At 39.5% G+C, this 24,701-nt stretch overlaps 1 protein-coding gene across 1 annotated transcript in view; it reads left to right on the top strand.

The window, feature by feature from the left end:
- Positions 1 to 24,701, top strand: part of P4HA3 (prolyl 4-hydroxylase subunit alpha 3) — a 43,090-nt gene that overhangs the window by 14,779 nt on the left and 3,610 nt on the right. The window contains exons 4-10 of the mRNA XM_049780285.1: positions 1,678 to 1,827; positions 5,942 to 5,993; positions 7,868 to 8,031; positions 9,893 to 10,069; positions 18,161 to 18,225; positions 20,098 to 20,257; positions 24,273 to 24,335. Of these exons, the coding sequence (XP_049636242.1) occupies positions 1,678 to 1,827; positions 5,942 to 5,993; positions 7,868 to 8,031; positions 9,893 to 10,069; positions 18,161 to 18,225; positions 20,098 to 20,257; positions 24,273 to 24,335 (831 nt within the window). The remainder of the gene's footprint in view (positions 1 to 1,677; positions 1,828 to 5,941; positions 5,994 to 7,867; positions 8,032 to 9,892; positions 10,070 to 18,160; positions 18,226 to 20,097; positions 20,258 to 24,272; positions 24,336 to 24,701) is intronic.

Genomic DNA, 24,701 nt, shown 5'->3' on the forward strand with positions numbered 1-24,701 from the left:
AAGGCAAACACCCTACCTTCATGCTATCTCTCTGGCCCCATTTTTTATTAATATTTTATCATACTTTTTTTTTTTTTTTTGGTTTTTGGGCCACACCCGGCAATGCTCAGGGGTTACTCCTGGCTGTCTGCTCAGAAATAGCTCCTGGCAGGCACGGGGGACCATATAGGACACCGGGATTCGAGCCAACCAGCTTTGGTCCTGGATCGGCTGCTTGCAAGGCAAACGCCACTGTGTTATCTCTGTGGGCCCATCATACCCTTTTTTATAAGCAGAAACTTGAGGACCAACAAGATAACACAGCAAGCTATTTCAGATCTGGGACAATAAGTGATTTATTGCAGTACCTCTCAGTTCTGCCCGAGTTTTTCTGCCTGTATGAAAATTAGATCATTTTGTTAGAGTCCTTCCAACTCTATGACTTTACCATTCCATGATGACTCCAAACTCAATTTCCAGGAACTCCCATATGCAGTGCTGCTATTCTGGTTAGCTGTAAGTGGTTAGAAAGGAGTGATACATAGTATAAGTTGCCATATGCCCCAAATTCCAACATTTGATAAAGAACAAATTCATTGAGCTTTTATAGTATTCCCATGGGGGACCAAGGCTTTGGTTTGTGATAACTACCTTTATCATTATGTCCTCTTTGGATCATAAGATTTATTAAAGCAGGAATCACTAACTATATTGTAAATTCTAAGCAAATGTTAAATGAATAAATGCAATAAATGATACTGGCAATATCTTCCGTAAAATATAACGTTAAGGAGTAAGAGAAATAGTTCAGTCAGTAGGGTACTTACTTTGTAAATAGCTAACCTGGTACAATCCTCAGCATCCCTGAGGCTGTATGGTTCCCTGAGCACCACCAGGAATGATTACTGAGTGCAAAGTTAAGAGTCATTCCTGAGCACTGCTGGGTGTGGCCCAAAAATAAAAATAAAAATAAATCACATTCATTACTTTATAGTTTTAGCTTCATTTACTGCTTATCCTTGCCTCAGTTTATAACCACGATGTGCTATTTGAAGTAGTTGAACACATTTTTGCTTTAGTCTTCAGTTTTCTTTTATTTTCTTGGTTTTGGGTTTTGGGGCCACACCTGGCCACACTTGAGCACCTGGCAGTGCTCAGGGATTTCTCCAAGGGTTATTCCTGGTAGGCTTGGGGAACCATATGGGATGCTGCGGATCTAATCTGGGTCGGCCACATGTAAGACAAAGAGCCTTCCTGTTGTGCTCACTCCCCCCCCCCCAATCTTCAGCTTTCTTTTGTTGTTGTTCCTTAAAATTTTTTTTTAATTCTCTTATCTTAAAAATGGTTTCTTTCCAACTTCTGCTCAATCTTTTCCATTATTTAAGAAGATGCTTTTCAGATGCCAATTCTCTATATCTAGGGCAGTTTTTTTTTCATATAACAAATGCTTAATAAATTGAAGTTAATTGAAGTTGAGTTGAAAATGCACCTGCTTGGCTTCCAAAGGATCTCTCTCTCTCTCTCTCTCTCTCTCTCTCTCTCTCTCTCTCTCTCTCTCTCCCTCTGTCTCTCTCTGTCTCTCTCTCTGTCTCTCTCTCTGTCTCTCTCTCTCTCCCTCTTCCTCTCCTCTCTTTCAGTTAGCTCCTTCCCTCTACATATGCACTGTGGTTTTCATGGTTCCTCTCTTGTGACCTGTAGGTGGCCTATGACATGGGAGATTACTACCATGCTATCCCATGGCTGGAGGAGGCTGTCAGTCTTTTTCGAGGATCATATGGAGAATGGAAGACAGAAGATGAGGCAAGTCTAGAGGATGCCTTGGATCACTTGGCCTTTGCCTATTTCCAGGTAGGGGTGATGCTAAATGTTTCCATTACAATACATGCCATGCTTCCCACCTTCTTTATAGCTTTTTTTCTAATTATTCACATATCTTAATTTATTTCATCCTTCAGAGGGAGAAGAAAAGACACAGAATGATCTCACTCTTATGTGGGATATAAAGAAACATAGTAGGAAAATTATGATTGCTCAAAGGCAATAGAAGAGCTGGAGAACTGGTCCTTAGTAGGACACTAGCCACTGTGGGAGTAGGGGGTCAAGGAAGTGGTCACTACGACAATGATAGAAGGAAGTGATCACTGTGGAAAATGACTAGGTGCTGAAAGGAGGTAAAATAATATGCATAATACCCTTTCAGTAACAGTATTGTAAACTATAGTGCCTAAAAGGAAAAAAAGAAACTAGTGCCATCCATGGAGGCAGGCTAGGGGCAGGAGGGAAACTGGGGACATCTGTGGGACAATTGTGGAAATTGTACAAATTTCCAAGAATTTACATTATTGGAATAATGTTCACATGAAATCCTATTATAAATTACTTTGTAATTTAGTGATTCAATTTAAAAATTAAAAAATGTGTTAATATTATTATCATTAGGAATAATTTCATCTTCCCAAGAGAACTAATGGTGTGTGGGTGAATAAATCAAGTTTCCCAAGTGTTGCTAACTTGTTGAAGAGTTTTTCCATTTGGGATTTGAGCATATGTCTCTGCATCTTTGAAATCTTATCTCCCACTTTGATGCAGTCTTTCAGCCTAAGAGCTGCATCAATAAATGTGTGATGGGTTGCTAGTATAGTCTCTCTTCTGCATTCCTAGCAGCTCAAAACACATCACATATATTAGGACACATCACCAAGGCCTAAGGAAGATTTTAGATTGTTGCCTCCTTTCATCTTCAACTGAGTCCATCTGAAATTCTACCAGTGTCCAGCTCCAGAGCTGACATGATTGACCCATAGTCTCTGTGGCACTTCGGAGTATAGATTTTCCCTGGTACAGTTGATCTACAATCAGTTCTACCTGTATGAAACCTAATTTTCCTAAATAAAGGAGCTGCCATACTTTAAATAGTTAAATACTACCACTTCCCACCAAAGTTGAAATTGTTTCAAAATAAGCTGGAAAAAATTACTACATGCCAATATCCAGAGTTCCCAATGCTAATCAACCATTATGCACTCTGTACTACTTTTCCTTTCCCCCCTTTTATGAGAAAAGGGGGATGGAAGAGTATGGGTAGCCCAAACCCCATGTGTTGCTGCCAAAGCAGACTTTTTCTGGGTGTAGCAGATGGTCCTTGTTTTTCTTGGGGAAGTTCTTGGTAAGTGGATCTTTGTGTTAAAACCTTCTAGTCTGTTCTTTCTTACTCTGTCCAGTGACTACATAATAAAATGGAAATAGCATCCTTGTGACACAAAGGATAAGAAGTAATTGGATTTTAATAAAGGGAGAAAAAGGAACCTTGACATGGAGACTCAAAGAGAAACTACAGAAAAGGTGGTTTTAAATACAGACCCTGTGTTACTCTCAAGCTCTGGAGGTCTCTTTCCATAGTTGTGCTTTGTCTGGCAGATTTTACTCATCTTACAAGGCATAGCTCAGATGTCACTGATTTTGTGAAATTTCCAGTACTCAGACTTGACTTCTTTGTGCTCTTAAAACGTTGTGAAATATTTTAAATGCTATAGTAATAAGCTGAGGCATTATAGATGATTTCTAGTGCCCTTTGTATCCCCAGTCATTTAGTGATGACTATCCCTTTGTGTATCTGTAATCATCTTTCCCCTTGCTTGCTTGCTTTTTATTTTATCTTATTTGATTTTTTTTATTTTTGGGCAAATTCCATGCCCATTGTGCTATAATTTTTTGTTTTGTTTTGTTTTGTTTTTGGGCCACACCCGGCGATGCTCAGGGGTTACTCCTGGCTGTCTGCTCAGAAATAGCTCCTGGTAGGCACGGGGGACCATATGGGACACCGGGATTCGAACCAACCACCTTTGGTCCTGGATCAGCTGCTTGCAAGGCAAACACCACTGTGCTATCTCTCCGGCCAGTGCTATAAATTTTTATATTTATATTATGTATACTTAATAATGTTATATATATGTATATATATGTTATATATATGTTATATATATATATATATATGGTTTTTGGGCCACACTCGGCGGTGCTCAGGGGTTACTCCTGGCTGTCTGCTCAGAAATAGCTCCTGGCAGGCACGGGGGACCATATGGGACACCGGGATTCAAACCAACCACCTTTGGTCCTGGATCGGCTGCTTGCAAGGCAAATGCCGCTGTGCTATTTCTCTGGGCCCATTTTCACGACATTTTTTAAAATAAAGTTACTTCAGTATCTGTTCATAAGAGGCAGTATAGTACAGTCTTTAAACCTATGACTATAAAGTCATATTGGGAATTATAAAAATCATAAATAATTTAAATATTAGAATATTAAAATAAAATATTCTATTTAACATTAACCCTTTGGATAGTAATTTTCCTCAGGTGATTAATTTTATCAGTAGATAAGCAAAATGCATATTAAGTAGAATAATATTCAGACTTACAAAGGAAATTCTGTCCATGTTGCCTCATGAGGACACATTGAGGATGCTCTGTTAAGTGCAATAAGGCAATCACAAGATGTGTCTTGTCTCCTTCATGACAGGCTTTGAGAGTCAGATGAATGAGGGTTAAAATGCAAGCAAGGGGCCAGAGTGATAGCACAAGGGGTAAGGAGTTTGCCTTGAAGGTGGCTGATCCAGGTTTGATCCCCAGTGTCCTACATGGTCCCCTGAGCCTAGTAGGAGTAATTTCTGACCACAAAGCCAGGAGTAATCCTGTACAAGACACCAAAGAATGGCGGGTTTGGTTGGGGAAGAGCTCAAAAAGCAGGATGTGTGCTAAGCAGGCTCAAGAACCAGAGTTCAATTCCCAGTATTCCATGGATTCCTGCATAATACTGGGTAACTTTCAGTGTTTGTAAACTGCATCATGGTACCCAGGCACTGACCCATTAAGCTTGCTTTTATGATCAAGCTAAGTGTTACCTGGAGTAGCTTCTAGGTCTCAGAATAATTAAAGAAAGGTTGAATTTTTTGTTTTGGGTTTGGGACTGCCAAACTGCCAGTAACAAAGACTATACCAACCATAGCCCTCAGGTTCTCTCCTATGACATATGACATATGGTGCTGGGGATTAAAACATGCACATTAAGCACTTGGGGTATTCCTGGCTATGTGCTCAGAAATTACTTCTGGTAGCCTTGGGGGATGCTGGATGGGTTAAAAAGCACCATATGGGATGCCAGGGATCATATCTGGGCCAGTCACATGCAAGGAAAAATCCCTACCCCCTGTGCTATCACTCTGCCACTTTGCTTGCTTTTTTAAAGAAAAAAAGTTGTTTGGGGGGAAGGAGAAATAGTACACTGAGTAGGGTACTTGCTTTGCACAAAGCTGGTCTAGGTTTGATCCCTGACACTACATATGATCCCCTGAGCCATATCAGGGGTCAGAGAGATAGTATAGAGGGTAAAGTGCTTGTCTTGCATGCTGCCAACTCATGTTTGATTCCCAGGACCCCAGATGGTCCCCTGATCATCACTAGAATTGATTCCTGAGCATAGAATCAGGAAAAAATCCTGAGCACAGCTAGGTGTGGCCCCAAAACAAACAAACAAAAAGAATGATGGTTTTTCAGAGCTAGTCAAGGAGTTAAGAGAACTGAGTGCTGCTTAATAGGTGTTGTTGTATATACAAATTTGTTCTGTATTCTAATTTGGGGGGTTACGCCTGGCTCAAAATGCTATATATTTTAAAGGTGATTTTAGAATAATGTTTTTATTATTTTTTTTTCCTTCCTTCCCTAGAGATGGTGGTAATAGGTCACGCGTAATGGAGGAAACTGAGAATTGAATTGCATAGAGGTAGCTGATCCTTAGTTTAGACAAGAATCTCTCATTTCTAGGTTGTTAATATGGGAATGTATCATATTACCTATTTGGGACAAGACTTTTGTAGTTTTAAAAATCTGCTTAGTGGTTTGCCAGAGGAGGTATCCTCAGTAAAGTTAACTCTTTCTTTTCTTTTCTCTTTTTTCTTTTTTTCTAGGCAGGAAATGTTTCCTACGCTCTCAGCCTGTCTCAAGAGTTTCTCCTCTACAGTACGTGATGATAAGAGATAAGCTACGGGCTTGATTCACTGGGGAATCTCTTCTACTCAGGGGCCTCATCTCTGCAAGTGAAATACAGCTACTCAATTCAATTTTGCTTATTTCATAAGGCACATTTCCTTTTCTTTTGTTTCACTACTACCAGTTCTGTGTTTAGGGAGCCTTGTGGTCTGGGAATCAGACCCAGAGCTCTAGCATGCAAAGCATCCATGCACTCCTGTCGGTGGTGATAGAGATAAGGCATCTGCCTTGCAAGATCCAGCCTAAGACAGATAGCAGTTCGATCCCATATGGTCCCCCCCCCAAGTCGGAGCGATTTCTGAGCACTTAGCCAGGAGTAACCACTGAGCATCAACAGTGTGGGCCAAAAAAAAGGGGGGGAAATATCACTGTAACTTCATTACTAATTTTGCACTTAATCTTATTACTGACTAATCAGTGTAATGGGAGTAAAATTTAAGTTAGTATAAAAATACTTAGAGGAAGATATTACCTGTCTGCTTTCTCTTCCACGCCTATCCAGTAGGGAGTAAGTGCAAATGTCTGATTAGTTCAGACATTTAAAAACCCAGGTTGGGGGAGTAGACTAGAAATGGAGGCAGTCAGTGAGAGTTGTGTTGTGTAAGGAAAGAGAGACAGTGAGATTATTATCTTTGACTTATTAGTAACAGGTATCAATTCTTTTCTTGAACCCAGAGCTTACTCTGCAAGTATCCTACCCAGCTTGCCTCGATGGTCGACTTCAACTTATCAGACAGTGTCCTTGCTAGTTTGTTATGGAAAAAAGATTTCAATATGAGGTGCTCATCCTGATTCCACCAAGATTTAACACTTAACCAAACTAATGGTTTAGCCTCTCCAGAGCATGTCAGTACAACTGATTAGTGTGAATTGATCAGTGTGTGATCAGTGTAGTCAACAACCAATGCAGAATCTTTCCATTCTTTAAGGAAGGTGAGACAATCTTCCATGAGAACTTTTTCCATTCCCCATAGGTGCATTACCTAAATCTGAAATAATTTCCTCTTTCCTTTTCTTGTGCTCTTTCTGCTTAGATCTTTCATCTGGTACAGATGTTTGGCATTCTCTTCTAATACTAGATGGGATACTGCCCAATTCTCAAATGTACTTACTAAAATAAATTAGACCTTTAACAATAAGTTGTAGACAATGGATAAAGCACTTGCCCTGTACATGGCTGGCTCTGGTTCAATCCCTGACACACAGTTGGGCCCCAAAATGATACAAGATCCCCTCGGGGATAGGCTAAAATCAAAGTCAGGAAACCTGTTATTTGTACCACTCTGCCTCACGTCTTAGGAATGTTGAAGGATCCAGTAGATTTGAAAATGAATTCACTTAGAATTCTTCAATTAAGAGCAGACCAAGTCTCTGCTATTGGCTTTGGTTCTATACATTTTTTTTTACCCCAGAGCACTTACTTGATATGTTTTTTATGTAAGCAGTGCTGGGGTGGGGTTACTCCCTGTGGTGCTCAAGATCTAACCAGGGTTGGCCTTAAGCAAGGCAAGGGTCGTAGGCCATATATTATTTCTCTGCCCCCTTATATGGATTCTTAGTATATCTTTTCTCCTTTAGACTCCCAAGTTCCAGGTGATTAGTCTCTAGCACAGTGTCTAATACATAGAATATACATTTTGACATTTTATTGAAAAAAATTGGTAAATGAACACAGAAAACTGATCACCAGAGCACTGTCCTATAGCCACTATTCCTATGATCCTTTGGGGGGTAAGAGTCCATTTGCCACTCATAGACAACAATGAAACTAGAACAAGCCTTGGCATTACCTCTGGGGCTACAGTTCTTTCATCTATATTATCCCATGTTCTGGTTCCTTCCAGGCCCAGACAATAAGAGGATGGCCAGAAATATCTTGAAATATGAGAAGCTCTTGTCAGAGAACTCCAAAAAGATGGTAGCTGAGGCCATCATCCGGAGGCCCAATGTACCCCACCTGCAGACCAGAGATATCTATGAGGAACTGTGCCAAACCCTGGGTTCTCAGGTAAGATATTGGAAAAAGACATGGGATCAGAAAGGTAAAAAATTAAACTGGGGCAGTATGAGGTATATGGACTGTGGCATTAAAAAGTAGTGAGAGAAAGCTCATTTGGCTAGCGTGAGTGACCACATTCTGAATATCCTATTCTCATGGTTTGGGAAGTTTTGTGTGTGTGTGTGTGTGTGTATGTGTGTGACACTTGGTAGTGCTCAGACTTAATTCTAACTATGCTCAGAAATCACTTTTAGCGCTCAGGGTATCACATACTGTACAGGGGATTGAACCAGGGCTAGCTGCATATGTTAGGGAATGTCACAAAGATTGCTGTAAAATTGGGTGGAATAGATATGTTTATTCACATAAACCAAGAGTCCAAGTAGCTCTGACAACTCTCAATCCTGAAAAAAGAATCCACACTGTTTTTTCTAATAATCATACTGATAAACACACTGATTGTTCAAATAATCAAACAAGCAAACATTTTTACATAAACTGAGTTATAGCCAAAGCTGGTGTGGCCTTGAAGAACAAGAAACTTTTACACAAACTAAGTTACAGCCAAAGCTGGTGTGGCTGGCCTTGAGGAATAAAAAGCATCATATATACTTGAGTATAAGCTGACCCCCTAATTTTACCCTAAAAACTGGGAAAGTTTTCCCAGTGACTCGAGTATAAGCCAAGGTGAAAATGCAGCAGCCACTGGTAAATTTCAAAAATAAAAATATATACTCAGAACAATTACAATAAAGGAGGAATCCGTAGGTTAAATGTATTTCAATATTTATTGCTAAAGAAAAACTATAAACTAGCAACAATAACTTTAAAACTTTAAGGTACAGAAAACCATAGCTTAACAGGTAATCAAGCTTAATCACAAAGGTTAAAATCCTTTAAAACTGGATTCCTCCTCCTCCTCACCTGGATGTCCAAACAGAGCTTCAGCTGTATCAGATGGGAGGGTATCAGCATAGACATTGCCATCATCAATGAGTTCGCAGTTATCATCAACGCTGCTATCGGTCTCATACAAAGCGCAGAATATGGTGGGTTAACTAGTTCAGTGGCATTGGGGCTGGTGAGGTTGCACTAGAGGTATGGTGTCTGCCTTGCCAGCGCTAGCCAAGGAAGGACCGCGGTTCGATCCCCCGGCATCCCATATGGTCCCCCCAAGCCAGGGGCAGTTTCTGAGTGCTTAGTCGGGAGTGACCTCTGAGCAACAAACGGGTGTGGCCGAAAACAAACAAACAAACAAAAAAAATAGTTCAGTGGCATCTAGTTCAGTTCAGCCGCCATGACTTGTGGACTAAGCTGAAGCACCGCCCCCTCCAGCAGGTGGCAGAAAACGACTGGGAGACTACGTGCATTTGATTTGGTACACATGCACCAAATCAAATTACCTGTATGACTCGAGTATAAGCCGAGTTCGGGTTTTTTGGCACAAATTTTGTGCCGGAAAAACTCGGCTTATACCGAGTATAAACAGTATTCTGTGCTAATCTCTCTGGCTGCAGCTGCTGTGATCAAGTGACTCAGATACTCTCATGCTCATAAATCCTTGTCAGCTAGTTTTCACTGTGCAGTTTTTCCTCAATTTTTCTCACACATACAGGGCAAACACCTTAACCCTTATACTAACTTGTTTGGAGTGGTACTCAGAGGCTACTCCCCGTTTGGTTCTTTTTTGGGTTGAATTATAAAGTACCTAAAATTGATCCCAGGCCTCCTACATGTTAAATATGATCTCTAGCCTGTTGAGCTATCACTTTGGCCCCATACATTCAAGTATTTTTTCTACTGAGTTCCCCTATATTGTTTTCTGCTCCTAGCTCTTGTTCTCTTGATTAATTCTAGTCTTCCCTTGCAGCCCACTCACTACCAAATACCCAGTCTCTACTGCTCCTATGAGACCAATTCTAGCCCCTACCTGCTGCTCCAGCCTGTCCGGAAGGAGGTCGTACACCTGGAGCCCTACATTGTTCTCTTCCATGACTTTGTCAGTGACTCTGAGGCTCAGAAAATCAGAGGGTTTGCAGAACCGTGGGTGAGTATCCCCAAAGCCTGTCAGGAGTTTTCCTTTGTTTTTCTCCACCATTGTCTCAGGGTCCCCCCACAAACCATATTCCAGTCTCATCTCCCCGCCATGGTAAGCTTAGTACTGGAGGGAAATGAATACTCTGGTGTTAAAATTTGTAATTGTGAAACCCTATTAAAGCCTACATTATCAAATTATGAATCATAGTGATTCAAAGAAAAGGAAAATCAGAATTATTGTTAAATACATATTTTATTTGGCAGTGTTTGTCTAAGCAGAGAAAATGTGCCGTGGTTGACTCTGGAGAAAGGGGATTGTCTGGGAAAAATACAAGGGCATTTTTCTGGGATATTGAAAAATGCTCTCCATATATTGTTAGGGATGCATTTGTCAAAACTCAGCTCCTAGCCTAATGGAGTGGGAGTATGGCTTATTGGTAGAGAATGTGCCTTGCATATGTAAGGTCTTAGGTCTTATTTTTTGTTTTTTGTTTGTTTGATTTTTTTTCTTTTGGTTTTTGGGCCACACCCGGCGGTGCTCAGGGGTTACTCCTGGCTGTCTGCTCAGAAATAGCTCCTGGCAGGCACGGGGGACCATATGGGACACCGGGATTCAAACCAACCACCTTTGGTCCTGAATCGGCTGCTTGCAAGGCAAATGCCGCTGTGCTATCTCTCCGGGCCCAGGTCTTAGGTTTTTTATTTTACTCCAAATATTCCTTTAACACTAATATTTCATGGTGAATACACTGGTTTATTTTTTGTTTTTATTAAGACACTGTGGTTTACAAAGTTGTCCATAATAAGTTTGTTTTTGGTGTATAGTGTTCTAACACCAATTCTATTTCCATTGTCCCCTTCCCTCCACCAATGTCCCCAGATGGAACATTAATTCACACTTCCCATTCTGCCTCCTTGGAAAGCATATAACAAATATATTTAATATTACTTGCTCCAACAAAACTTAAAGAAATGGCAAACAGAATTATCAGAAAATAAATCAATAAAAGTGAGTTTCTAATGATTGATTGCCATGTTTATAATCTTTTTTAATCTAGTAGAGAGCAACCACATACACCATTAGGGACTGCCATACTCAATGCCACATATTAGGAAGTTTTTCCTGTCCCTCAGTGGGCATTTGAAATGCTTCTTATGAAACCATTTTCAAGGCCTTGTGTCCCTAGTCCAGCCCATTCCCTGTCCACGAACCTCTGTACTGTTCTTTCAAATCTAATAATGATTTAACTGGTGGAGGCAAACAGTAACTGGTAGAGGGTGAGGAGTAAAAATATTGCATGCATGTATGAGCATTATGAGCAATATTGTAAATCACATTGACTAAAATTAAATACATTTAAAAATAGATACAATTGTTGGGGGGGAACTAATCTAGTTTACATGATTATCTTGTTAATATTTAGAAACTGACATGCACCACCAGTGGCTTTACACTTAAATATGATTTAATTAACAAAAATTATAGCACCGGTGTCAACATGTTAAAGAGGAGACTGAAGCCAGAGAAGGGTCTGAATTAATTATTACATGCTGGGCCACGGAAAAAAATGAAAAAATCTTTTCCTATGAGAGTTCCAAGTTCAATGAAAAGAACAATAAAAATGACATGCATGTAGTTAGAGTCAGAAGTGGAACTGGGAGGAACATTAAATGCTGCTCCACTACTCTACCTTTTTGTACTAGCAAATTTAAGCCAAATGATGAGATGGACCAGATCTCAGGAACGCTAAGAATGAAGGCTTGTTTCTCACATTGTGAGTCTCATGGGAGAAGAATAAGAAAGAGATGGCAAACTTCTGCATGCAAGTACCTGGCATGATTTCATCCTTGTTTCTCTGGTCAGAGCAAACTGCCACGCTGACAGCCTGGAGTCTGTCTAGTTCTCTGGACAGGAAGGCAGTGCAAATCACTACACCAGGCTTGATGCCAATGGGAGGGGCTATATAATGCTCCTCATGAAATGTTGCTGCAAATATTTAGAAAAATATTATGCTATAGTTCACCACTGTGCTAGCATGTAGCTGCTTACCAATGACACATTAAGATTGAGAATCACCATAGTAGACCTGTCAAATGAGACCTACAAGCCAGAGAATGGTGGGATATAGTAAAAATTATCAACAAAATGAACTGCTCACCAAGAATACTCTAGCTAGGTTATTGTTCAGATTTGAAGTAATGACACAGAGCTTCATGGATATCTTACGGAATCCATAGCCTTAAAACTAGTTTTGCAAGAAGCACTAAAGGAGCTTTTGAAAGGATAGGGCAAACATCTCAGTACTTTGTCATTGATTGTGGCACTTATATATATACTTAGGTTTGCCCTCTACTAGATTAAGAAAGATTTGCTTATTCCTAGCTTGCTAAGGGTTTTATATTTTTCTAATAATGAATATTCCATTTGTATTGTATGTGCTTGCCTATTTAAGTGATTTAGTTACATCTACAGGGATTTTAATTGTAAACTATTATTTATTAATGCATATACTTAAGCACTATCTATAATATAATATTATCTAATGTAAATCCTTTTTAGGTAAAACACTTTTTTGGATTTTAAATTTTTATTAAAGCAGTTACATAAATGAAATATTGAGGACATCTATTATTATATGAGTCCCAGTTAATTCTTATTTTTTTCTGCATATAACCAGAACATTCACCAAGAAAGCCCTAACTTTAAATAAAGTCAAAATAGCCACTGGAAAGTAAACTGGCATTTTATCATCCCTACAGTAAAACTGCATGCTTCATCATGTGCATCAAAAAATCTACAGGGCTACTTAATCAACTTCTCTTTTATAGAATTTATTTTACATCTAATATACCAAACAGCATTTTAAATACAGACATATATCTTCCTAATAAGATAAAGATATCTCTCTATCATACTGGAAATCAGGTATACCCATCATGTAGTCTTCAAATATTTTTGTAATTAAGCCTTCATAATTTGACAATGCATTCAGGAAATAATCTTTGTACTCATTAACAAATTTAAGAACACTTAAAGCATATATGTCTATTCTAAGTAGTTTAACATTAGGTAAGAATTTTACAAATAATAAAAATGTATTACAAATGTTGGGGTCGGAGCAATAGCACAGCAGCAGGGCGTTTGCCTTGCATGCAGCCAACCCATGATGGACCTGGGTTTGATCCCTGGCATACTATATGGTCCCTCAAGCCTACCAGGAGCGATTTATGAGTGCAGAGCCAGGAGTAACCCCTGAGCACCACCAGGTGTGGCCCAAAAACTAAAGAAGAAGGAGGAGGAGGAGGAAGAAGAAGGAAGAAGAGAAGAGAAGAAGAAGAAGAAGAAGAAGAAGAAGAAGAAGAAGAAGAAGAAGAAGAAGAAGAAGAAGAAGAAGAAGAAGAAGAAGAAGAAGAAGGAGGAGGAGGAGGAGGAGGAGGAGGAGGAGGAAGAGGAGAAGAAGAAGAAGGAGAAGAAGAAGAAGAAGAAGAAGAAGAAGGAGGAGGAGGAGGAGGAGGAGAAGAAGAAGAAGAAGAAGGAAAAAGAAGAGAGAAGAAGAAAAGAAGAAAGAGAAGAATAGGAAGAAGAAAGAAGAAGAAGAAGGAAAAAGAAGAGAGAAGAAGAAAAGAAGAGAAGAAGAGGAAGAAGAAAGAAGAAGAAGAAGAAAAAAGAAGAAGAAGAAGAAGAAGAAGAAGAAGAAGAAGAAGAAGAAGGAAAAAGAAGAGAGAAGAAGAAATATTTCTACAAATGCTACTTATTAGAAGTAATAGAAGAGCTTGGAATATGTATTTTTTCTCCAAACCACACAGCAAAAGCCAAAAATAGTATGATGGAACTTCTGACACATCCCAAGGTTCAGATCTTGCAGCCTGCAAATGTCAGTCCTCACATCTCCCTGTGCTTGTGCACTGGTTTTGTGATCCACTGGGTATAAGGATTTCTTCTGATAACTTTAATGGAATAAATTAATGAGGATAATTTCAGAGAATCTGCACATGGACTCTTCCCCAACTCAGTAAGAATTCAAAAGCCCTGCAGTGGTGACCAACTTATTCCTCAGCCACAGACAGATGGATTAGGGCAAATTGGAGCTGTTAACATGGAGATTCACATATTTGCAGTAGATTGGTCTTTTTGGAAATAGACATTTGTGGTCATCATGGTGTAAGCAAATCCAGTAAATAACTTTACTTGGCCTTATAGTTCCAAGCTACACTTTTTCTGGCCCATATGTGTATATGTGCTTATGTATATATATTAACCCCCTACTTCCATTTCTTCCTTCAAAGCCAATATTTTCTTGATGGTTAATTATCAAGAGGTGATAGAGTGATGTTGTCCAATTGCTATTGTGTTGTTATTGATGTCTTTCTTCAGGTCTATTAACAGTTGTTTTAAGTATTTTGCTGGCCCCTCATTGAGTGAATATATATTTAGGAGTGTGATTTCTTTCTGAGGTACATATTCCTTGATTATTAACAAATGACCCTCTAAGTCTCTTATAACCCTTTTGAACCTGAAGGATATATTGTCAGATATTACTATAGCTACCCTTGCCTTTTTGAGGGAGTTGTTTGCTTAAAGTATTGTCTTCCAATCTTTGACTTTGAATCTGTGTTTGCTCTGACTATTCAAATATGTTTCTTTTTTGATTTTTTTTTTTTTTTTTTGGTTTTTGGGTCACACCCGGCAGTTCTCAAGGGTTACTCCTGGCTCCATGCTCAGAAATTGCCCCTGACAGGCACAGGGGACCATATGGGATGCCGGGATTCGAACCACCATCCTTCTGCATGAAAGGCAAACGCCTTACCTCCATGCTATCTCTCCGGCCCCTCAAAGGTGTTTCTTACAGCCAACAGTTTTCTTATCCAGTTTTATACTCTGTATCTCTTAATATGTTCATTTAGTCTACAACATTGAGAGAAATTATTATCATGGAATTTTGTACCATCTTTTTGTAGAAGTTTGGTATCTTTGTGTGTTTGTCTTCTCTTCAAGTACCCACTTTAGTTCTTCTTATAAAGTTGGTTTAATAAAAGTTGATTTTGAGTCTACAAAGTTCCTGGGCTGCTATTTGTCCATGAAACTGTGTATTATTCCTTCAAATCCAAATGAGAGTCTGACTGGGTAACGTATTTTTGGTGAAGCATTCATTTTACATCCCATCACTGTCTTCAGGCCTGGAGGATGGCCTTTGCTAAATTTGCTGCAAATTTTAAGGATGCTTCTTTATATGTAAAATCCTTCTTTATCTTACTGATTTCAACATTTTCTTTCTATCTATGGTTTTCATTATTCTGACTAACAAGTGTCTTTGAATATTTTTATTTGGATGTCTTTTCGCTGGTACCATTATGGCATCCAGGATATGGGTACATGCACTCTCATGCTTGCAGTGATATGCATCCATAGGCCCTTAGAAATATTCTCTATTTGAGATTGTGAAAGTACTTGTGTACTAGAAGCAGGAGTGATAGTATACTGGGGAGAGCACTTTCCTTGTCTATAGCCTACCTGCATTTGATATTAGAATCTCGGAATCCTATATGGTCCCCTGTGCCTTACTAGGAGTGATATCTGAACTCAGAGCTAGGTATAAGCCCTGAATATTGCTAGTATAGTTGAAAACACAAAAATAACAATAAATAAATAAGTAAATAGAGCATCCTAGGAAGAAAAGGCAGAGGGTCGAGAGAAGCCAGACAAGGTTTGTCTACACGTGGGCTCCATCCACAGGACAAGGTGATGATTGGGATTCCAGGAAGATGGAGGGAGCTTGTACATAGAGCTTCCTGGAAGTGTGTGCTGAGCATGGGGTAATTTCAAAGGGTAACTATCTAAGGGAAGGATGATAGGGGAGCAGAGATGACCCTAAACGTGAGACTCCTTTCATGTCCTATTGGGATTGTGTTTTCTCCTATGGACCATGGAACAGTGGTTTCCACACAGGTGCTAGGGGCTACTAGGTCTATACTAGGCAGTGCTTGATAGGTCATGAAGTACATGAAATTGATCAGGGGTTCCAGCCATTAGAGCTATTTCCCCTTCCCAGGTCTGTGGATTTCAAGGCAGATTGATAGTAGAGGAGGAAATGAGGAGCAAGAATCATTGTAGCTGAAAATCCCTCAATGGTAGGAAGAAGGTCCAAAAGGCTGGAAGACATGCTTCACTTGTAGGAAAGAGTCCTAGGTTCAATCCCTGACACCAAATAGGGGACCCCTTCCACAAATATCACTGGGAACAACCCTTCGCCCACAAGCACAGAGTAATTCCAGGTGTGCCCTCAAAACAAAAGTAGTAAGAGAAAATAAATGTTCCTCAGGTTAGTCTCTGATCTTTGAAAGTTCTGGAGACTATTGAGCTCCTCTGTTGAAGTCCTGCAGTGTCTTGTTAGTAGCATCTTTTCAATGAAGTGCAATTGACTCTGGGCCAACAGTTGCTTTTTCCTATAACTGTATGGTTTTAGGATAGGAAATACACCAAAGTTACTCGTTTAATTTGTGATGGTCTGTCATCTTAGGCATTCTCAAAACTTCCTGCAAAAACATCCTTCTGGGCTTTCTGATCTATCTGATCTTAGCTCATTCAGGCTAAAACTGAGCTTCTGCACATAGCTGTCCTATGGGAAGTGGTCATTGAAGTCCACTCTAGTTAGTGGCCTTGCTTTAGGGGAATCACTTGCTGATTCAGATGCAAAACGGGACACATTTCTCTTTCTGTACTGTACTTTTTTTGTTAGAAGCCACCTTTTTTTTTTAATTTGGGCCACACCCAGTGGCGCTCAGGGATTACTCCTGGCTATGTGCTCAGAAATCTCGCCTGTCTTAGGGAACCATATGAAACATCAGGGAATCGAACCTCGGTCCGTTCTGGGTCAGCTACATGCAAGGCAAACACCCTACTGCTGTGTCATCTCTTGGGCCCCAGAAGCCACCCACTGTCTTTAAAAAATAATTTCAAATGCATGTCCAGACTTTCAGAAAAGAATGAGACATTCAGTTGAATTAGTGACTTGAAAGATGCTTAAAAGTGTTTTTTATTCTAATAAAGGTTATCTCAGGTGAGCTAGTTTTGGTTCTCCATAGGAAGAGGTTTTGTTGGAGTTGTTCAGAAGGAGCAAACTAGCTTCTGCAAGAGATTTTGCTATTGTTGAAGGTGTTCATTTAATTTGACCAATGCTAAGTGCCTACTATAGGTCAAGATAAAGGAACAGTCTCTGTGCCATGAAAGTGAAGGAACAACAATCCTGTTCTGAGTCCTACTAGTGCAAATGGGGTTCATATGTCTCCCACTATTTAGTTTACAGTCTTTCATTTAGTGCTTCTGTCTACTGGATGTAAATAATACTAATGATTAATTTCAACTCAGGATTTTTTGGTCATAGATTATTTTCTAATTTTTAAGATGAATAATTAAATTAGTAGCATGAGCAAAATATATTTAAAGTATAAAACAGCATGGTAAGGGAATAACAAATAACCCAAAGCAACAAAATCTGTGAACTGAGCATACCATGGAGGGAATTTGGTATGAGAAGTTTTGACTGGGGTTCTTGAGAAAATTGTGGAGGAAAGCAAACACTCTGGTGGGAGGTTTGGAATTGGAATGTTGTATGACAGTATTGCAAATTATGGTGACTAAGAAAATTTAGAAAAAAAATACATATCCTTAAAGTAGAGAGAAATGGATGATTATTAGGTTTCCGAGATATATGCTTTACTTCACAATCTTACTTTTCCTTCATAACCTACCTTGAATAACTTTTATAACCTTTTTTTCATAACCTTAATACCCTCCTTTTATAACCTTCCCTTCATAACCTTCATAACCTTCATTCCCCTTACAACCGTCATAAGCCTTCATTTATAACACTTGTAACTTTCATAACCTTTTCTTCATAACCTTACCTCAAAACCTTCCCTTCATAACTTTGATAACCTTTCCTTTATAACCTTCATATCCTTCCCTCATAACTTTGATAACCTTCCCTTCATAACTTTCATAACATCCCCTTTTAACCTTCATAACCTTCTCTTCATAACTTTCATAACCTTCCCTCCACATCATAACTGCTTGTACTTTCTTGTCCATCTTTCACCACAGCTACAGAGATCCGTGGTGGCCTCAGGGGAAAAGCAGCTGCCAGTGGAGTACCGTATCAGCAAGAGGTAAGAGGACTCCTGATATGGTTCCTTGGCACACTAGGTACACACCCACAGGCCTGTGCAAAGCTGATTAACATCTGATTAACATCTGTAGTAGACATTTAGCTGCTAGCAGGGGTGCAATTCTATGAACTACTTCAACATTTCATCTCCAAGACACCATCTTAGTGAGTATCCCAGGGCAGAATGAACCTCTTTCTCTAGGCTCCCCAGAACCTTGAAACAAATTTAAAATCTGTTTCTCATTTTCACCCTGCCTTAACTGAGCTAAATTATATTTCTGTGTGTTCTTTCATGAGCTCTTGAACACTATAGCCTTCTTTTCTAGGGGGTCTCTGTAAACCTAATAGACATAGCACTTCATATATGCACATACAAGTGAATAAGTGAGTTGTTATTTCATTTGTGAAGTAAATCAGTGGTCTTCACTTCGTGTATCATGCTGAGCTCTTCTTTCAGAGCTCTAGTTTTCCCAGGAAGCTCACTGCCTTTCTTTGGTGAAAATAAATCCCCTTTCCATAGACTCTATTTCCAATTCTATAATCTTCCAATTCTATAATCTCTCTTAGGACCTCCCCCATAACATTCAGGAAAAGAGAGTGAGCTCAGCTCTTTGGCTTTTGATCCATGCTTATTTGTCAGAATTTTAGAGACTTGGATGGGTTTTATGGCAATTGATGACATATTGCTTACAAAGCATCTCCACAGGCATTCTGTCTCATGCTTTCCACAAATCTGTGAGGTAGTTATTGTTTTTTTTTTCCTTTTTATGGTTTTGGGGTCATATCTGGCGGTGCTCAGGGGTTACTCCTGTCTCTGTGCTCAGATGTCACTCCTGGCAGGCTCAGGGAACCACATGGGACACCAGGAATCGAACCAGAGTCCATCAAGGTTTGCCACGTGCAAAGCAAACGCCCTACCTCTGTGCTATCGCTCCAGCCTCTGGTAGTTATTGTTGTTGTCTGCATTTTATAGATAAACACAGTAAATCTGTGAGATAAAGGTTTAGTCCTGTGATAGAATCATAGGATTGGGAATGGATCTTTTTATTCTTAATCTAAAGTGTTTCCCAATGCTCTCAACTTTCTTCAGTTGCAATATCTCTAAAATGAAACTTCTTTGAATTTCTCTCATTCCTTTATCTCTCAGTGCTTGATGTTGTAAGCCCTTTCTCTGTAGCACAGGACCTGGCTTTCAGTAGTTCTTTTTTTTTTTTTTTTTTTTTTTTTTTTTTTTGGTTTTTGGGTCACACCAGGCAGTGCTCAGGGGTTATTCCTGGCTCCAGGCTCAGAAATTGCTCCTGGCAGGCACGGGGGACCATATGGGACGCCGGGATTCGAACCGATGACCTCCTGCATGAAAGGCAAACACTTTACCTCCATGCTATCTCTCCGGCCCCGGCTTTCAGTAGTTCTTGAGACTATTGAATAAATGAACATGAGGATGAATGAACATGAGAAAGAGGAAAAATACAGGGCAAATTTGACCTGAGAAACAAAGAGATCAAAGAACATTCATGTTTATCTTCTTGTCAACTCTCCCTTATTCCTCTTGCATTTTTCCTCCCTTACTCCATTCCTCTCTCCCTCCCTCCTTCCCTTCCTTCCTTCCTACCTTCCTTCCTACTTTCCCTCCTTCCTTCCTTCTTCCCTCCCTACTTTCCTTCCTCCCTCATTTCCTTCCTTCCTACTTTCCTTCCTTCCTTCCTCTCTCCCTTCTTTCCTACTTTCTTCCTTCCTACTTTCTTCTTACTTTCCCTCCTTCCTTCCTTTCTTCCTCCCTTACATCTATCTACAGCTAATATCATTAATTTATTCACATGCATAAGTCACTTCTGGCCTCAGATTACTGACACTGCACTCTGTGATGTTTCAGTGCCTGGTTGAAAGACACCGTTGACCCAGTGCTGGTGACTCTGGACCACCGCATTGCTGCCCTCACAGGCCTTGATGTGCAGCCTCCCTATGCAGAGTATCTCCAGGTTGTCAACTATGGGATCGGGGGACACTATGAGCCTCACTTCGACCATGCAACGGTAATGATGGGACCCTGGCTTCTCCTCAGGAGGGAACCAGGACATTATGTACTTTTCTGAGGCAGAGCTCTTTCCACATGAAATCTTAAAAAGAAGTTTATTGTTTCAGAAAGTAATAACATGAAAGCTTTGATTTGAAGTCAGTTGTCCACACATCCTCTCCTGTGCCATCATCCCCCTCTCAAAAATAACTAGTAAGAAGATTGTGAGTATTCTATCCAGCTGTCCAGCTGTGTGTAGGGAACTCCCAAGGACAATTGCACTTTCTCCAAATTCTCTTCTTTCCTCATGAGTTAAATAATTTCTAATGGCTACTCAAAAAATACTTAGTTTGTTTTGGAATTATACCTGGTTTTGCTCTGGGCTTTCTCCTGGCTCTGTGCTCAAGAATCAATCCTGGCAGAACTCAAGGAAACATATATAGAGCCAGGGATTGAACTGTAGTCAGCCAAATATAAGGTAAGCACCTTTCTCACAGTATTAAATCTTCAGTCCTTACAAATACTTTTTGAGGATTAAAAAGGATAATTTTCAGCCAGAGCAATAATACAGCAGGGAGGGCAATTGCCTTACATGTAGTCAGCACAGGTTTGATCCCTGGCATCCAAGATAGTCCCCCCAAATCACCAAGAGTGATTTCTGAATTCAGGGCCAAGTGTAACCCCTAAGTATCACCAGGAGCTCAGGGTCAAAGGTAAATGCATGTCTACCATATGCAAAGTCCTGAGTTCCATCACCAGCACCACCTGGCTTCCCCTTTGCCCAACTTGCATAGGAATAGCCCAAGACCCCAAATACTGCTGAGTATAAAGAGATCCTATAAAATCTTTTTTAATAAAATTTAAAATATTTCCTCAAATTCAGCTCAAACTTTATTAAAATTATAGACTTGTGGGGTTTTGTTTGTAAAAATTAATGGTTAACCCTAAAATATAGATGAAATGGATATAGAACAAAGATCAAAAAGGCTATTGAACAGCCAAAAGAGCTTGGAAAAAGAACAAAGTCAGAGGACACATTTTTTGATTCCAAGTAGAGTACAGAGCTACTGTAATCAGGGTGTTGTTATCATTGTGAAGACAAACACATAGGTCAAAGAGGCAGAAATGAGTGCAAAAAAAAAACAAAAACAAAAACCCACACATGTGTACATGTATGAGTAATTGGTTTTTGAAAAGAAATGAGAAAAGAAATCAGACTTTTATGCAAATAGTGCTAATATTTTTAGATGCAATTTTATATTTGTATGTTAAAAAAAATTGATATCCTTACCTCACAGCATATAAAAACTAACTGAAGATGGGGGCTGGAGAGATAGCATGGAGGTAAGGTGTTTGCCTTGCATGCAGAAGGACAGCGGTTTGAATCCTGGCATCCCATATGGTCCCCCGAGCCTGCCAGGAGCGATATCTGAGCGTAGAGTCAGGAGTAACCCCTGAGTGATGCCAGGTGTAACCCAAAAAACAAACAAACAAACAAAAAACTACATAAACCTACATATCAAACACAAGACTATAAAACTTTTAGAAAAAAATATAAAATCTTGGTGACCACAAATATTTCTTAGTAAACCTAAGTATGACTCATTAATTTATTAGTTAATTAATTAAATAAATAAAAGTGAGAAATCATTCCTCATCAAAATTAAAATCAGGACTGGGGAGATAGTTCCAGAGAATAGAGTGCATGCTTTTCATACAGGAGGCCCAGGTTCCAACCTTGGCTCTAGAACACCAGGAATAGTCCTAAAACACTATTCTAGGAGTAGCTCCCAAGCACCACTGAATGTGGCCCCCAAATAAAAAAAAGTTTAAAATAAGGGCCAAGGAACACGCCTCGAAAGGAGTGCCTATCTTGCATGCATCAGGCTACAGGTCCCTTAGTACCTCCCATACCACCAGCTATAAGTCAGAGCAGTAACATTACAGCAGGTAGGGTACTTCCTTGTGTGAGGCCTACCAGGGTTTGATCCCTAGCATCTCATATGGTCCCCCAAGCATTGCCAGTACCTCTGAGAATCACAGGTTTGATGGGTGTGATCTCCCCTCAAAAATAAAATAAAATAAAATAAAATAAAATAAACCCACTACCATCTGTGATTCCAACACTCCTTCTGTGTGATTCCTGATAGCACAAGTGTTACCAGTGCACTGCAACTTATTGTACAACCCCTGGACAGCGCAATTTGACTGCCACCACCTCAACCACAACACAGTGGAGGGAAGGGAAAGATGAAAATTATTTGCTTTTCAGAAGGACTGTCACAGAGTGAGGAGACAGGCCACCAGCAGGAAACATTTACAATCATTTGTCTACTAAAGAACTTAGATTCAAAATATAGAGAGAATGTATCATAATAAGGTAGCTCAATAATAAGATAGCTTAACTTTTAAGAATGAACTTACTTTGAATGAATTACTACTTTGAATAGGTTACTCATCAAATAAATTATTTGAATGGGCATTTCACTAATGAACAGAAATAACTAGCTAATAAGATTCTAAGCATCGGGGCCGGGCGGTGGCGCTAAAGGTAAGGTGCCTGCCTTGCCTGCGCTAGCCTTGGACAGACCGCGGTTCGATCCCCCGGTGTTCCATATGGTCCCCCAAGCCAGGAGCAACTTCTGAGCACATAGCCAGGAGTAACCCCTGAGCGTTACTGGGTGTGGCCCAAAAACAAAAAAAAAAAAGATTCTAAGCATCATTAGGAAAAGGAAAAGGAAGTACATAATGGGGCAGCACTGCCCTCCTTATAGCATATCAAGATACACATGTATTATGGGATACATTTTATAATGTATAATATATAAATTCTGTTAGTGCATATGTGAAGAAATTGGAACTCTCAGATACTGTAGTTAGGAATAAAAAATGGGAACCCGTTTAGAAAACAATTTTGCAATTTCTTAAAGTTAAACATATGCTTACATGTGATCCTGTTATTTCACTTCAGGATGAAGGAAAAATATGTCCATTCTATAAAAATGGTTATATGGTTTCATATTTAATAGCTAAGAATGAGAAACAAGCCTAATGTTTTTTAACAGCTACAAAACATCACATTTTTTTCTTCTCTTTACAATGTACAATAGACAGTAGGGACCAGACAGTTGTACTCAGACAACCAGAAGTACCAACACTGATTTATCATCAGAACCAGCTCTGTGGAAGAAAAGGGAAAAAAAAAAGCTAACACAAAATGCTACAGACCTTATAATCTTATTTGTATGAAATTTTCAGAAAAAGCAAAACTACAGAAATAGAAATACAGCGAATGATTGTTCATGGTTAGAAAGGAAGTAGGAATTACCTAAAAATAAACAGAGAAGAACTTCTTCAATGTATTGTTAAAATGCAGTTTCTTGGGCAAGAGGGATAGTCAGAGGTTACGGTGCTTCCCATGCCATCAATCACATCATGGCACCATCTGAGTACTGCCAGCAATGATCCCTGAGCAATGCAGGGTGTGACCCCCAAACAAACCTCTCATAAAAAAAATGACTAACACATACTGAAAAGTACACTTGAAGACAGGTATGTTTTATGGTATATAATATATTTCACAAACTATTCTGTATTGAGAGTCTTTAGGAAATAATTGGGAGCCTTAGGAGTTGGTATTCCTACAGAACAATTATCTATAATAGTTTGAATGTTAAATTCCTTATTTTACTGAAAAGTTTAAGGTACAAATTAGTCCTTCATAGAGCATGTTCACTACTAATAAGCATTTCTGTCTGATGAATATATAATTCACTTATATGGGTATCTAATACAAATATTAATGGGTAAGAAGTGGAAGACACATACTTGGGTTAGATCCCTGGCACCTCCCATACACAACCTTCCATCAAAATAGCTTCCATCAAAGTCTAGTACATATTCAATTAGGTATAGATTAAAATTAGCTGACATCTGAAACACCCATTTCCTCTTCTCTGTAGTATGGTGGAATTCTGGCTGTCAGATTGGTGCTATTAACATAAAATGGTGATCTGTTTTGTTTCTAATCTCAGTCACCAACCAGCCCGCTGTATAGAATGAAGTCTGGAAACCGAGTCGCAACATTTATGATCTATGTAAGTCTTGCTCTGGACAAATCAGGCATCTTACTAAGTGCATGTATCTTTACTTATTTTATGGCTGTCAAAGCAGGTTTAAATATGGACTTTATTATCTACAGCCCAGGAATCCCAGGAACATTTTAAATTTTAGGACAAAGTGGTTAAACCCTGCAGGATTTCCAAAAGAAGGTCAGAATACCTGCCTTCAAGGCACACAAGGTCCATGGAGCTGTGATTATAGCCTTCCTGTCAGCAGAGTTTAGGGCAGGAAATGGGGTTACATCAAAGGCACTAGGGATGTGGGCTAGGAGAGTAAAGGAAGAGGAACCTCTGAGATCTTCTCTGAGCACAGACTGTGAGCTCTTGGGTAGAATCCCTCCT

The sequence above is a fragment of the Suncus etruscus genome, chromosome 9, assembly GCF_024139225.1.
Source record: "Suncus etruscus isolate mSunEtr1 chromosome 9, mSunEtr1.pri.cur, whole genome shotgun sequence".
Taxonomy (NCBI): domain Eukaryota; kingdom Metazoa; phylum Chordata; class Mammalia; order Eulipotyphla; family Soricidae; genus Suncus; species Suncus etruscus.